Consider the following 15602-nt stretch of genomic DNA (forward strand, 5'->3'; position numbering starts at 1 on the left):
GTGAGTGGGTGGATGGGTGGATGGATGGGTGAGTAAATGGGTGGGTGAGTGGATGGATGGATGGATGGGTGAGTGGGTGGATGAGTGGATGGATGGGTGAGTAAATGGATAGGTGAGTGGATGGATGGATGGATGGGTGAGTAATTGGATGGGTGAGTGGATGGATGGATGGATGGGTCAGTAATTGGATGGGTGAGTGGATGGATGGGTGTGTGGATGTGTGAGTGGGTGGATGGGTGGATGGGTGGAGGATGGGAGGTAGGTGGATGCGCGGTTGGGTGGATGGGCAGGTGTATGGAGTATTTGCCACCATTGTCCAGCAGACAGACTCTTTGCTGATCATATGTAGGTGTGAGTCCTGTCCCTGTGGCTCAGTGACAACTTCAGGTGACGTGTGCTGAGCGGCTGTTTCTAACCAAACCCCGTGCTGAGCACCTGACCCACCAGCACCCTGTGTTCCTGAGCGCTGCTGCTGGGGAGTTGGGCACCATTCTCTGCATTTTGCAGATGGGCTACTGAGGCCAGAGAGGCCAGCAGCTTGTCTACGGCCGTACACACCAGGGCGTTTTCGGGGAGCCGAGTGTCTCACTCCTTTCTCAGTCTGAACCTCTAGACACAGGATGCCATGCCTCAGGATGAATTTTGACCCTTCCTTGACACCCTTTTTCCTCTCAGGGGAAAAGGTACAAGACGTGGGTTTCTAGAGCCAGTCCCCCAGGCCCTCTAATCACCTCTGTCCACCCCGTCCTTTTTTTTTTTTTTCCGAGATGGACTCTCACTCTGTCGCCCAGGCTGGAGTGCAGTGGTGCGACCTTGGCTCACTGCAACCTCTGCCTCCCGGGTTCAAGTGATTCTCCTGCCTCAGCCTCCCGAGTAGCTGGGCTTACAGGCGCCTGCCACCACACCCGGCTAATTTTTGTATTTTTAGTAGAGACGGGGTTTCACCTTATTGGCTAGGCTGGTCTCAAACTCCTGACCTCGTGATCCACCTGCCTCAGCCTCCCAAAGTGCCAGGATTACAGGTGTGAGCCACTGCGCCCGGTCTGTCCACCCCTTCCTTTAGCAAACAAAATCCCTGGGAGACCACAGTGACCCCAGAAATTGGAAGAGGGCAGAGACCCCCGTCTTTGGAGGTGATGCGGAGGGTGTCCAGGCCCACCTTCGTCTCACAGGCGCACGCCCTGTCAGAGGCTGAGTGTCAGAAGCGATAGTGACACTGTCCTGTGGTGTCCAGATGCCCAGCAGTGCCCGCAGGATGCTCAGAACCCAGAAACAGGACTAGCCTCTGCTCTGTGTGGAGCCCACCCATCTCAGCCCCCTCTACCCAGGGACCCCCAGGCCCCTGCCCGCATGCAGAACTGTCCTCTGGACATAGCAGCCCCCTCCCCATGAGAGCCGCGCAGGCCCAGGACTCGCATCCAGCAGCTTCTGGACATGGCCTTGCTGCCTGGCCAGGGCTCAAGTCCGTGAACAGAGAATAGCGCGTGTGATCTGCTCTCTCATCTGTCTCTCGGGGCTGCCCGTGTCCCTCTCCAGGACCTCAGTGCCAATTGCAGGAAAGGATGTTGGCACGGCCCCCGGTGGACAGGCCAGCCACATTAGGGGCTGCTGCGCGGCAGAGCCCACAGCGTGAATGTCACCTGCTCTTCACACCCAGCCTAGGAAGGGCTGTTGACTGGAGGCCGACATACCCAGTGAGGCCTCTGACGTCCCTATCACCCTCTGGGGTGGGAGAGGCCCCTCTTCCAACGTGTCTGGGGCCTTTCCCCTCCCTACAGCCCAGCTTAGGAAACAAATGCTCCTTCCAGCAGCAGACGGCTGTAGAGCCGGGATTCCAGGCAGCTTCTGAATCCAGCTCCCGGGCCACAGATCACAGGGCCAGGACGGGAGCCTCCCACGCAGAAGCCAGGCAGCAGGACCCTGGGTACGTTCCTCCACCAGCCTCTCCCTCCGCCCTCCCGGCTGGGCGGCTCTGTTCTCGATGCTTCCTGATCACGGGGAAGTCTGCAGACCCACGAGAAGCTTGAAGCCTCTGAGTGGGAGAACCGGGTCTGCGGGGGGGCTCGGGGGACCCTTCTTCCCGATGACGTCTGAGTCACCATGGTGGCAGCAGCTGACGCTGGCCCAGCCTGGCTCCGGGGAGGGCTTCTCCAGGTCCTTTGAGACTCCCCTCCCCTCTCCTCGCCTCTTCTCCCTCTCTTCCCCACACCCCTGCTGCCTGCAGTGTGCAGAGCTCCCCCACCACACCCCACCTCCATGTCTGCTCCCACGCTGGGAAGTCAGGTCCAAAGGACAGAACCAGCTGCCCAACTCCCCTCCACGTCTGAGCACGCACTGCCGTGTCTGGACCCAGAAATTCATACTTGGATTTTGTCCGGCATTCCCACTCCCTGCCCTGCTCGGAGAGGCAGGACCACAGGTCTGCCGGCCACAACAGCAGCACCACAGGGCCCGGCACAGAGGCCTGCTGGTCGTGCATACAAAGCACCCAGCGGCCATTATCATTCCGGAGCCGGCCAGAGCCTCCCGGCTGCATCTCATCGGTCATTCAGCAGCCCGTAATGACTTGTCAGTTCCTTGCCCTGCCATTTTCTGTCTAATTAATTCTTTTATTGTGCACCGGATAAAGAAAGACAAAGGCCTCACCGGCAATAATGATTCATTAAAATGCAGCGCCTTCGCCCGTGCTCCTGGCCCAGCACCAACCCGGCTGCCCCGCCCCACTGTGGGCACAGCCGCCCGCGCCCCTTAACCCTTTGTGGAGTCTCCTGGGCTGGGTGCCCGGCCTTTGCCAGGGCCCTGGGGGAGCAGGGATTATGCAGCTGCCAGCTGCCCTGGGGAGAAGCCGGGCCTGGGCCCGTCCGGGCGCTGCCAAGGAAGGGGGTCCTGGGCATCTATGCTTGTCCGTGGCAGACCTCAGTGGGCCTGGACCTGGGAATCCCGGACGGTCCCCTTGCTGGAGCAAGTCCCCCAGTCCTGGCCCTGGGCCCATGGGGAAGGCGGGGGCCGGGGAGGGTGGGGAGGAGCGTCTGCCACACACAGGACCCAGGGTCCTGGGACAAGTCAGCTTGAGATTTGACCAACAAGAGGGGTAGGACCAGCGTGCTGGCCACAGCCACACCAAGCCCAGCTCAGTTAATCCCTGGGGCAGCTCAGCAGAGCTCTCATCGCCTCGGGGTCACGGGGGAAACTGAGGCACAGGAGGTCAACTGGCAAGCAGCCCATCCTGCCTTCCCGCGGGGTTGCTGTGTGGATGCCCCGGACACAGCAGGAGGCAGCAGGAGGGGCACCCACTGGGTCTGAGTCCCGGGGCTGTGAGGCTGGGGAGGAGGCCGGCACTTCCTTCGCCAGTTTCACTTTTTCTTGCTGCCAAACCCACCTTATTTTGCCGATAAGCAAAAGGGTCATCATGTGGCCCGAGGTGGTCATAATACCACCAAGAGCACGACGGCCCGTCAGGCACCTGGGGGCACTGCTGGGGGAAGGCCCTGGTCTCACCAACAGCACGACGGCCCGTCAGGCACCTGGGGGCACTGCTGGGGGAAGGCCCTGGTCTCACCAAGCTCCCCAGAGCTCCAGGGTCATTCCCATCGTGCCGGTGAGGAAGCCCAGGCCCCGGAGGAGGCCATCTGCCCCAGAGCCGGAAAGCAGCAGCAGAAGACACAGGGCTTGGCCCCACACTGCTCTGCTCCAGGACGGCCCACCCCTCTCCCCGGAGGGCTCCTGCCACCCTGGGAGCTCCACAGCTCCCACAGCCCATCCTGGAGACACAGTCTATGCTTCCTCTAGAACACAGGGGACACCAGAATGAGAGGGGATGCCGGGGACGTTAGATGACGCCTCTGAACGCCAGATGGGAGGTGGAGGGACAGCCAGCTCCCCCTTCCCTTCCCTCCCCTCCCCTCCCCTTCCCCCAGCTCTTGGAAATATTGGGGTTCCAGGTGGTAGGCCCAGGTGGGTCCCTGCAGCTCCCAGGCAGCCGAGGGCCAGTGAGTAATCAGGAGGCCATAGCCCCCTTGTCTGCAGTGGCCTCAGGACTGGGCCGGCAGAGCCAGGCTGTGAGGAGCAGGGGTGGGGCCTCTGGTCCCAGGAGAGAGAAGCACGTGTCGTCGCTGGCAGGGCCTGGGCAGCAGGCGATCTGAGCCTCTGGCTTCCGTCACCTGTCTGAAGCCCCTGCAGTCCTGCAGGAAAGGTCCAGGCTGAGGCTTGGGTGCAGCCCTGGGTCCTGCAGGAAGGGCCCGGCTGAAGCTTGGGGGCAGCGCTGAGCTGCGTCTCTTTTCCTCAGGGGTGCTTCTTTGCCTGAGTCGCTGGGGGGCCACCCACCTCCACCTGGGGTCTACACTGCCCCTGAGGGATTCAAACCAAGTGCTGGCTTCGCTGCCTGAGACTGGGTCCTGACTGGCGCAGCTCTGCTGTGAGCCCGGTGGAATGTGCCCTGCAGCCGTTCACACAGCGGCCGTCCACACTCGAGACAAGTGTCCAGGGCTTGTCTGGAGTCTGGTGGTCATGGCGTCACCACAGGAAGCACGACCCCCAAGCCTCCAGCCGCAGCCCCAGCAGGTCCAGAGCAGCCAGAGACGGGGTCAAGAAAGGTCCTCTGTCCTGGGCTGGGGAGTTAAGATTGGGGTCCAGACAGCAGGCCAGGACCCCGGGTCCACGACACCCAGCATTCCATGGTCCTGACTGTGGCCCAACGGCACAGCATACCGAGCGGGCCCCTGAATCTCACTGCCCAGGAGAGGTGGGCAAGTGGGACCTCAGGCCCCTCCCAGGCAGCTGCTGGGAGAACACAGGCCCTCTTGGGAGGGAACAGCCACGCAGCTGTGAACTCACACCCACACCGATAACCTGGTCCTAAGGCCGCTTCCGTCCCAGGAAGACCAGAGGGGCTTTTCCAGTCTCTCAGAATCCGGGGCGGATCACCAACACCATTTCCCCTTTCGGGGCTGAACAGGGCCTTCTGTTCCGCTGAGATCAGAGGCAAGGCTCTCTGGAGGGTGAGGACGTGGAACACGAGGAACTGTCCTGGCTGGCCTGCCCTGGGACACAGCACTCTTGGGAGGACCGGGCGCAGGGAAGCTCGGGCTTGGGACGGTGCCAGCTTGGAAACAACGTCGTCAGCCTGGCGTTCTTGGAGGACTCGTCTCCAGCAAAACCCCCACCAGCCAGAGACCAGGGCAGAGTGGCCTGACCCCCGGGGCACCCACTCCGGCCGCCTCTTCCCTGCAGCACGGGGGGAGGGGGACCAGCACCTGGAGACTCCCAGGGCCAGCGTCCAGTGCCGAAGGCGGAAGCCATAAGCCCTGCCAGACGGGGACCCACGGAGAGGAGGGATGGGAGGGGCAGGGACAAAGGGCGGGGCTGTGCAGGGGGAGGAGGTGTCGTGCGCCCCTTAGCTGGGCAGGGTGTGGACACGCCAGGACAGGGTAGCACTCCCCGACCTTCACGAAACTCAAGATACTGGAAAACCCACAGGAACACACCCGGGACCCAGGACAAGGACGTGAGGTTTTCCTCCCCCAGGGCACACGCCAGTGAGACACAGGGCCTGGGCCCCCAGGAGTTAACTTGCAGCAGCCCTGCCAAGTTCACACAAAACTGGCAGGGCCTCCCAGCCCCTGGGAACCTGGCAAGCCCCAAAGCGCGTCCCAGGGCAGCCCAGGGACAGAGCTGGCTTTGCCGGCTAGCCGGACGCTGGGTTCTCCCCAGGTGGTGTGTCAATGTGTGAGCTTTGAGGGACATGTGGGCCTGGACAGCCCTTGGCTGGACACAGGATGGGCTGGGCCGGTTCTGCGGAGGCCATGGGTGTCTGTGAACCTGGCTCTCGGCACCCCTCTCCCAGCCTCCTCCTCGCCTGCAGGGCTTGGCACACCCCACCCCCCAGGCACCGTCATAAATCCGGACAGCCCCTCCCCCACTGCTCTTGGCAGGTCCTGGAATGGGATCCCCACTGTGGGGTGAGGGGCAGGGCGGCCAGGCGGGCGAGGAAACGGGTTGGGCGGCCCCCTACCCAGGCCACTCTGTTAAAATCGTAGATGCAGCTGCCTCTCGAATCCGGGTTCCTGTGAGCAGTGCATCCTCGAATTTGGGTTCCTGTGACCGAGATGCCTTGAGAAGCCGGGTCTCTGCACTCCGGGGGCAGGCCCCAGCCCTGAGACGCCCCCACACCAGCCTCGGGTGCCCGGGAGGCCTGGCAAAGGGACAGGCTGCCCCTCACTGGCTGTCACTCCCACAGCCATTTTCTCCCTAGAAACTTTCCTCCAACCAGACAGCTCTGCCAGCTCCTGCAGGGGCTGCTTTCATCCGCTCCCAGCCTGGCTCCCTGCCAAGGCCCGAAAGATGCCGTCGGCTTCCCGGCGTTGCACAGCCACCCAGAAACCAGCTCTGGGATTCGCCTGGGAGGAAAAACACAGCCCCGAATCGGGCCCATCTGGACCCGTTTTGCCTACCAAGGAGGCCCTCCAGGAAAGACGATGAGGAGTTCACTTCCCAGAGGCCGCGACGGGATCCACGAAGGACACAGGTGTTTCCATTCCGACTGAAGCCTGTTGACGCTTTGTGGCACGACAGGCTGCCCCTGCCGCTCGGGGTCCGGGTGGGCTTGCGGCTGCCCTCCTTGCCGCCCGGCGTGGAGGGCACTGGGGTGAGGCCAGCAGCCGTGTGAACGGGTGGCACGGCCTGATCCTGCCTCTGCTGGACACCTTTGCCCCGGGAGCCCCAGGCTCACACAAAGCGACACACAAATTGCAGCCCACGTCCATAAAAAGCACTTTGTTTAATTTTATCAAATCGATCTGTACAAAAGTTAGCGTTGGTCAGAAAGGAGTGAAGGCAGCAGGCGAGTGAGGGTGCGTCCTCCGAACGCGGTGCCGAGGGAGACGCTGCATAAAACAGGTCTGCGGCGGCTCCCTGCCCCCACTCCCAGAGAAATAGAAGCAGAGACATTATTTTTTTTTTTCTACAAAAAGGTAGGAAAAGTAGAAAAAGTAAAAAGAAGCAACTTCTCGGGTGTATTTAAATTTACAAAGTTTAAAGGCACAAGTTTGCGTGAAGTAGGCGCTATCGTATGCTCTGTGCTCGGCACACGGGGAGCAGTGCAGGTAAATCAGATATTATTCGTCTAGAACTAAGGCCCTAACGACGTTTAGTGGAGAAGGTTTAGTTTCACAGCTTGGTACGTGGCATTGGTGCCTGCGAGCCAAGATCACTTCTGAAGCTACCACTTCCCAGGAATTCCTGTGTCCTGTGTCCTAGCACGTGGCACAGTCGTGGGCAGGGACCCAGGAATTCCTGTGTCCTATGTGCCCTACCACGTGGCATAGTCATGGGCAGGGACAGAGTCCTGCTTCTTAAACCCCAAACTGATACTGGGTGCTGGGCACCCCAACCTGATCAGAGATGCCACAAGGCAAGTCCCTTCTCCTCCCTCGGTTTTCAGCTGCCAAGCTGGAGGCATGAGGGGCCCAGTCCTCCCAGGGACCTTGGGACCTCCGGGCCTTCCAGGGCGGCCTCCGAGAAGCTAAGCAACGTGATGCCGGCCAACAGCTGCAACGCCACCTCCTGCCTGCCCTCCAGGGAAGCCTCCCAGCTTCTGTTTTCTCTTAAATTCTACTCTTTGCCCAAATTACCTAATTAATTAAAGATAAAATAATACAGAACATAAATACATCTTTAACAGCTTTCAAAAGAAACACATTTAAGCTTCAAAAATAAAAATTATCAAAAACATAAAAATAAAAGAGAGACGTGTTAATCCCAGCCAGACCTTGCGTGGGCGCACTCTGCCAGCAAGGAGACGCCTCAGATCTGACAGGCGGGTCGTGGAGATGCTGGAGCAGACGTGTCCCAGAGGGTCTGCAGACGGACACCCTGGATCCCGGACAGCCCGTGCAGCCGTCGTCGAGGGAATGAGGCCGTGCGTGCAGGGGTTCTCAGCACCGAGGCCAGCCTGGACCTCAGAGCGCCCCGCAAGGCCCCTGCCACCCCCTCCTTTGGTCCTTGGGCTGCGCTGCCGTTTCTCCTCTACCGAGATGCAAACCGAAGGTGCTGTTGCCGCCAGTCCTCACAGAAGAGGCACCAAACGGCGGCCCTTCTTTGTGAAATCATCCCGCCACCTCAAAAAGAAAGAGAGAAGGGAGAGAGCTCGTCCGTTGGCGGAGGTGTGGCCATCTGGAGGCTGAGGGCCACGGGAGGCAAGCACATTTCCCTGCAGACTTCAGCAGGCACTTGACGGAGCTCAGCCACCGCGGCCCGCCTGCCCTGGCCACGCACACTGGGAGGCCGTCCCTGCCAGGCCGGGACAAGGCTGCCCCCCAATGCCGGCGAGTCCCTCCCTGCAGCCGGGCCCTCAGGGCCTGGTCAGGGTGGTGTACACCGGCTGGTCCCAGTGACTGGTGGGGCTGTGGGAGGGCGGCAGGGCCAGGCTGTTGAGCAGGGGCGAGGCATAGGGCCGGCGCGGTGAGTGGAAGCAGGGGTACTGGTAGAGGCCGGGCGCGTAGCCGGGATAGGCTCCGTAGTAGCTGGAGGCCTGCAGGTCGCCGTAGTCGCCCTGTGCGCTGGTGAAGGGGCCGGCGGGGGCGGCCGGGGCAGCGCTGGCCTGGCCGCTGCAGGAACCGTAGTCGGGCGAGCCTCGGGGCTGGTCGCCGTAGTGGCCGGGGCTCGGCTGCTCCGTCTTGATGTGTGGCCGCGGGGGACCCGTCTCGGTGGGCGACGCGGAGGCTGATGGGGCACCCTTGTGGGCCCACACGGGGGACGCCCCGGCGTGGAAGTACGCGCCCCCGTAGGCCTGGCCGGGCTCGGGTGGGGCGGGGCCGCCCAGGGGCAGGTACTGGTCGAACTCGTGGACGTCGAAGGCGTCCATGGTGCCCATGACCTCGCTGCTGAGCTCCGAGATGTCCACGTTGCTGAAGTCGATGTTCTGGCGCCCGCTGTCCGCCGGCCGGCGTCCTTCCAGCTTCAGCTCCGGCTTGGCGCCCGCCTGCTGCAACTCCGTCTTGGGGGTGGTGGGTGGGGTGGGCGGCCCGTGGGTCTGCCCTGGGGACAGGAGAGCAGGCTTCAGGGATGAATGCCCCTTCTGTGGGGCGGGTGGGGCCGGCCAGGCTGGAAGGGGAGGGACACCCGCGCTAACTGCCAGGGGGGATCAACGGCTTTTTGTTTCTTTACATTTCCCAGAAATTCCAGCAAAGTCAGACCTAGACCTCACTCCTCGGCCGAGAAAATTCCATGAAGTGCTGTGCTATGGGAAGACCTGAGGCCCCTCCCAGAGACCAAGGTAGGGGGAAGAAGCCGACAGGCTCGGCCTGGCCAGAGCTGGCGTTTACAGGGCGCTGGGGGACCACACAGACCCTGTTCCTCCCCGGGCCAGCCAAGCACTCTGAGGCTGGCGGGCGTCAGCCAGCCTGACCGAGGCCCCGGCAGGACTCCACCCTGTCAGTCTGGCCCTGAAGCCGGGGCTGCTGAGCGCTGTGTGGGCAGCGGCTCGGTGTGGGAAGAGGAGCCCACATTCGACTGAGTCCTGCTGCAAAACACCACGTCCCGGGGTCCCTGCCAAGCGAAGCTGTCAGCCCCTCAGCACTCGAGGCGGCTAAGCAGGTCCCTTGCACACCAAAAACAGAGGTGGCCAGGGCCTTGGGAGCTTTTTCAGGGGACCCGGGGAAGGCCTGGTTCTCTCGAGGGCGCCTGCCCCCCTCCACCATCGTGCACCCATCTCAGCCAGAAACCCCACGGTTGCCTCCCGCACCAGGGACCCTCAGATACGCCGGGGGTCTGGAGCCCACCTGTGTGGTCACCGTGGTGGTGCGCATCTCCAAGCCCTGCTTCGGCCTTGTACACAGCACCGCCGCCAGGGTGGGGTCCCAGCTCAGCCCCGGAGTCCGAGTCGCTCTGGCCGGCCTTCGTGCTCTTCCTGCGCCGTGGCTGGTACTTGTAGTCCGGGTGGTCCTTCTTGTGCTGCACGCGAAGCCGCTCTGCCTCCTCCACGAAGGGCCGCTTCTCGCTCTCGCTCAGCAAGCTGCAGCACAGGGCAGAGGCAGGGATGGCCAGGGCGCCCACTGTGCCCTCGGCATGGGCACACACCATGGGGGGACCGGCAGCAGAGGCCACGGCCGGGAGGCTCTGACCACGGAAACCCGCCTGCCGCAGGCTCTGGGGCCTCCCGTGGCACCAGGGAGCAAGCCCCTCTGGGAGAACTGGCTGGCGGGAGCCCGCGGCGCCTGTTTGGGGAGGTTGGTATGCTTATGACAGCCAAAGAACAAGGCCCACACCTCCCATCCTTCCTCCTTCTACTTCCCCCTATTCCGGGCCGGCTGTTCCCTCCCTCTGGGGCTTTCTAAGGGAGGCGGGGGAGGCGGGCAGGACCCAGCCGGCGGTGGACAAAAGCGAGGCTTCCCGGGAACAGTGCCGGCCTCCAGCGGGCAGCTGGGCTGCTGTCCCTCCATTCCCAGACACCCAGAAGCCCTGGCAGGGCCCAGGCGCCCGTCCTCACTGAGCCTCAGGACACATTCCCTGGGACTCTTTCGAGGCTCACCTCCAACCGCCTGTGCGGCAGGACTTGGGGGAGCAGGGGTCTGCAGTCTACAGCGCCCCATGGCTGCGCCCTAGATACAGACAGAAGGCAGGAGGTGCAGATACGCAAGCTCCAAGTTCCCATCTTCCAAGGGAGGGGCAGGATACAGGAACCAGAGCCCCCAACCAAGAGAACCATTTTAAACTCAACACTTGGTGAGGGCTGCCTGTCCTGAGCAACAAGTTCTTCACACTGCAGTCCTAATTTCTGGAAAACTGACCGGCTCCACCACTCCAAGGCGTGCACAGACCGCATCCCATCATCTCCACTCCTGCCCTCCTTGCTTCCGACAGAGAGTGGCCAGGAGAGGGAGAAGCTGCAGGGAGGGTACTCGCAGGCAAACCTGATGCCCACCCACACGCCTGCCCCACTCCCTCCCCATGGGTGGTCCAGGAGCCAGAGGAGCTGAGCCCTTTCTAAGGCGGGCACACCTCCAGAGAGCCGCATGCAGCTTGCGCTCGTGCCGGGTGGGCCTCCCGGGGCTGGGGCCACAGGCAGCAGCTGGAGGGTACCTCGGGGTGCCAGCCATGGCCCTCCTCAGGGTGTTCCCCGCCAGGAGAACTGGCTCCAGAGCGCACCCGCCACGAGGGTGGATACCCCAGGCGCTGCCCTCCGCGGACCCCGACTCCCATACCTGGCGCTGGACCCCGGCTGGCCAGAGAGTGTTTTTCCACGGGGATCCGCCCTGACACCCGCCCCGGGTGCAGAGCCCGCAGCCTGCGTGTGGCCGCCACCTCCAGCCCCCGCTCAACAGTCCGAGACCAGGGGCCGCCAGGGTCCCGAACCCCGCCCCCGGGGCGCAGGTACTCACCGCCACAGCTTGCCCAGCGTCTTGCTGAGCTCCGCGTTGTGCAGGTGCGGGTACTGGTCGGCCAGCTTGCGGCGCGCCGCCTGCGCCCACACCATGAAAGCGTTCATGGGCCGCTTCACGTGCGGCTTGGCTTTGAGCGCGCCGCCACCGCCGCCGCGCACCGGCATGGGCACCAGGCTCCAGTCGTAGCCCTTGAGCACCTGCGACACGGCGTCGCGGATGCAGGCCGGGAAGCGCTCGTCCGCCGCCTCTGCCGCGTCGCCCCGGGCACCCCCCACCGCGCCCCCCGCGCGGCCCAGGCCCTCGGAGCCGGCGGGAGATGGTGGTGCGTCCGAGTCCGAGTCCTCCACGTGCGACATGGAGCTGGCGGTGCCGGACGGGCTGCAGGGCGGCTGGGAGCGGGCTTCGCTCATGTCCAGCATCGGGGCCGCGCGCGGAGGGGCGCGCACCGGAGACGCGCACCGGGGCCGGCGCCCGGGGCTGCCCTGCGGCCGCTCCGGGACCCGAGGTCGCCGCGCGGTAGCCCCGACCCTCGCCCCTGCTGCCGCCGCCGCCGCCGAGGCTCGGTTCCCGCTCCGGGACCCGCAACAAGTTTCTTTAAGCGGCGGCCCCGCGGCCCCGCCCCGCGCCCGGCTGCCCATTGGCGGAGCGCGCCCCGGTCCCCCGGAGGCGGAGCCCGGCCGCCCCCGCCCCCCACCCATAAAGAAAGCTCCGCCGCTCTCGCCGCGCCCCCGCCCGCCCCGCCCGGCGCCGCACCACGTGGGCCCGACGCCCCACGCCTGGAGCTCCCCTCTCCGGAGCCCCGGGAAGGGAAGCGGGGCAGGGAGGCCGGGGGTGGGTTCTCCGGCGCTCCCTCTCCTCTGCGGGCGCCGCGCGGCTCCTAGGAATCCGCCTCCTGTCCCGAGGCTCAGCTAGGAAGCGGGTCATCAGGCCCCTCCCGCGACACACACACACACACACACACACTCAGCCCGTCTCGCACCCGAGGTCTCGCCCGCAGACCGGTGGCGCGGGGTCAGCTGCTGCCTGCGGTCCAGGACAGGGTCGGTTCCGCCGCGCAACGCCCAGGCCCAGCTCGTCCAGAGTCTGCGGGCAGCGCACGTCCAGGTAACGCGCGCCGAGGGGCCGCGGCTTGGAGCTGGGGGACCCCGGGCCGCCCTCCCCATACGGGTGCGAGCGTGGAGAGCGCGGGCGGGGGCGCGGTCCCGGGGGCCGGGCCGTTGGAGGGGCGGGAGTGCTGGGCGGGGCCTGCGCGGAACCCGGCGCTGAGTCCCTGGGGCCGCCGGGCGGATGGCGTGGCCGGACGCGGGGGCCCCGGGCCTTCCGGGCGTGACCCAGGGCTCGGGGGCGGGGAGGCCTCTCCGGCGGGGCGGCCCTGGGTGGTCCGGCAGAGGCGGAGGCAGCTCCGAGCCTCTGGGCCCTGGGCGCCTGCGGAGGCGGGAGAGGGCGGGGTGTGCTGCCCTGGTGGGGGCCGCGGGGTCGCAGAGGGGACATTGCCCTCCGAGGCGAGCGCCCAGCCGCGGCTCCGGGTCCCCGCCCAGGGCCGCCCCCGCTAGTGGCCTCGGCCCGGCCGTCCCCGAGGGTGGCTCGGATCCTTTCGACCAGCGCGCTGGAGATGAGGAGGCTGCGCCATTTCGGGTCAGGCAGCCAACGCGGAACACGCGCGTCTCCGAGCTTGCGGCCCGCGAAACCCGGGTGACCGACCGCGCCGGTGCCCCTAAAGCGCCCACGCCCGGGCCGGTGGCCGCCGCAGCCCCTGAGCCACGCGGTCTCCCCGGCCCGGCCGGCAGAAGGAGCGGGTCCGTTACCAGAAGAGTCCAGATGCGAAGTCGGGGGTCGTGCTGCCGCTTCATGCCCGCGCACCGCACCCACCTGGGGCCGCCACCGACGGCGCAGGACTCGCCTCCTACCCCGACCCTGGCCTGGCCGAGAGCTGGTGCTCCCCGGTCCGCAGACCCCGGGGCCGCTGTTGCTTTGCATTGGGAACAACCGGAGCCAGGCCCGGAGCCGAGGGGGCCAGGCCTTTGGAGGAAGCGTTGACCTCCGGCCTGAAGAGCAAGGGCCGTGCCACCTGCCGGGAGGGGGGTCACATGTCTGCAGCCCCCCTTGACCAGGTCAGAGGAAGCAGCTTTGGGGAGGCGGACTGCGCGCTGGGAGGCTCCACGCATCGTAGGTGGGAAGCTGGCTGCCAGCCTGGCCTGCCCACTCTTCTCCGCCCCACCGTCTCGCTTGGCTCTGGCACCTGCCTGGGAGGACCCACACCTCTGTCTGCAGTGCACCTTCCCTCTGGAGGCCCTGCCCTCCGCTCGGGGTCGCGCATCCTTCCGTGGCCCTCAGAGAATCGCCTGGGGCGCTCACGGAACTCATCTGTTAGGCCTGGGATGCAGGCAGGCAGAAGTGAGGTTTAAGTGGAGGCAGTGAGGGTGGGAGGCCCAGCCCAAACTGTGCCACCTTCCACCCCCTGCCCCTGGGAAAGCAGACACCGTCCACTCGGGCTCACAGTGCTATCCGGGTGAGGACCTCCCTGGAGAGCTCCTCTTTGCCAAAGAAAAGCAAAGTTGCATTAGGTCTGCGAGCAGGCAGGGCGGCCTGTTCCTGGCTCGCCACCCACCACTGAGGCTTCAAGTCCCTGGGACAGAGGTGGGGGACTCCAGCGCCCCTGGAGGAAGGGAGACTGAGGTGGGGGGGCGTCCAGGGCCTGATTCAGGGGCACGGTGGTCTGTGCAACCGAGCCCCTGCCCTGGGTTCCACCAGCACCTGCTCCTTTCCCCAGGTTGTAGTGACCACCAGGCGAGGTGCCAGGCATGCAGGCTGCCATGGGAGGGGTGGGGAGGTGGGGAGTCGCTGTGGTGGGAGGGGGGGACCTAGGCCAGCCAGCTGAGGATGTGTTGCTGCACTCCCGGCAGTATATGCGGGTGAGGGTCCCCATACAGGGTGGCGCCCAGAAGCTTCCCTTCCAGAATTGTCTCTGGTCTACTTTGAAGTCCCCAGGAAAATGCCCTTGTCCTCCGCAGGTGTGAGCCACTAGGCCTGACTGGATGCCAGTACGGGGCTTTCAGAGAGGGAGGTGTCAAGTGGTTTGAGTGTCGCCAGGTATTAAGTAAGCACTTGCTGTGTACCAGGCACTTTCCCACACAGGACAGAGCCGGACCACCCTCACAGCCCCTGTCCCGCAGACGCTGGCCTTGTGGAGGGAGGCGGGCAGCAGGTAGCCCCAAAAGCACCTCTCAGAGGCGGGGACTTCAGGAAGGATGGTCTGGTAAAGCATCTTTGGTGTCATTTAAGCTGAGCCCTGAAGCTTCTGACCTGCAGGGAGAGGCCAGCGTGTTCCCTGGGGAAGCTAGAACAGAGTGTCTGATGATAAGAGAGGGACCCAGAGGTGGAGGGGCAGCCATCAGAGCCACCTCTGACCCCACCTGATGGGCCCATGTCCTAATCCGGGGGGACCTGTACCCCCTCCTCCCCTGTCTCCCATCCCTGCCCCAGCCCTTCAGCTGGGGCTGGCTCTGCCCTGCCTGCATGGCCCCGCCCACCCTGACCTCACCACCTGCTAGTGGCCCTTGCAGTTTCAGGGGGAGGACCTGACGGGGGGAATCTGGACCAGGGCTGTCCCCTGGTCATGAGTGCCGGGCATGGAGAGCTGGTGTAGACGACATTTGTAGCTCCATATGCCCTGGCCAGGGCGCCAAGGGCAGCTGCAGAGAAGAATGTGGGTGGGCAGGCTCTACTGCCCACGAGATGGGGCAGGGACAGCCCGGGGGACACTTCCAGACAAGAGATGACCCCACCCCATCCGTGGCTCCTAGGAATGGCGACCCCGGAGGCGCATGTGTTCATGTGTATGTGTGTTTGGTGTATGTGTGAGGTTATATGTGTGTGGTGTGTGTGTACGGCATGTGTGGTATGTGTATGGGATATATGTATGGGTGCGTGTATAGTATGTGTGGCGTGTATGGTGTGTGCTGTGTGGTGTGCATGTGTATGATGTGTGTGGTGTATATGATATGTGTGTGTGGGGTGTGCATATGGTGTGTATATGGTGTATGCTGTGTGTGTGGTGTGCATGTGTATGATGTGTGTATGGAGTGTGTGGTATATGTGATGTGCATGTGTGTGATATGTGTGGTGTATGTGTGAAGGGTGTGTGTGTATGGTGTGTGGTATGTGGTGTGTGTGTGGTGTGAGTGTATGATGTGTGTGGTGTGTGTGTGCAGGGTGTGTGTGTAT

General features: G+C 64.2%; 1 protein-coding gene and 1 long non-coding RNA gene across 2 annotated transcripts in view; one reads left to right on the forward strand and one right to left on the reverse strand.

Annotated features, from left to right (window-relative positions):
* Positions 1-6756: 6756 nt before the first annotated feature.
* Positions 6757-11941, reverse strand: SOX8 (SRY-box 8). Its single transcript, XM_025370614.1, has 3 exons — positions 11376-11941; positions 9777-10009; positions 6757-9033 (listed from the first exon to the last, which is right to left on the reverse strand). Exons 1-3 carry the CDS (start codon positions 11795-11797, stop codon positions 8348-8350), a joined length of 1341 nt encoding a protein of 446 aa, XP_025226399.1. The 5' UTR covers positions 11798-11941; the 3' UTR covers positions 6757-8347.
* Positions 11942-14320: 2379 nt separating this feature from the next.
* Positions 14321-15602, forward strand: part of LOC112614554 — a 3584-nt gene continuing 2302 nt past the window's right edge. Inside the window, exon 1 of the long non-coding RNA XR_003117097.1 lies at positions 14321-14583. This is a non-coding gene — a long non-coding RNA (uncharacterized LOC112614554). The remainder of the gene's footprint in view (positions 14584-15602) is intronic.

This window comes from Theropithecus gelada, chromosome 20 (assembly GCF_003255815.1).
Source record: "Theropithecus gelada isolate Dixy chromosome 20, Tgel_1.0, whole genome shotgun sequence".
NCBI classification, from domain to species: domain Eukaryota; kingdom Metazoa; phylum Chordata; class Mammalia; order Primates; family Cercopithecidae; genus Theropithecus; species Theropithecus gelada.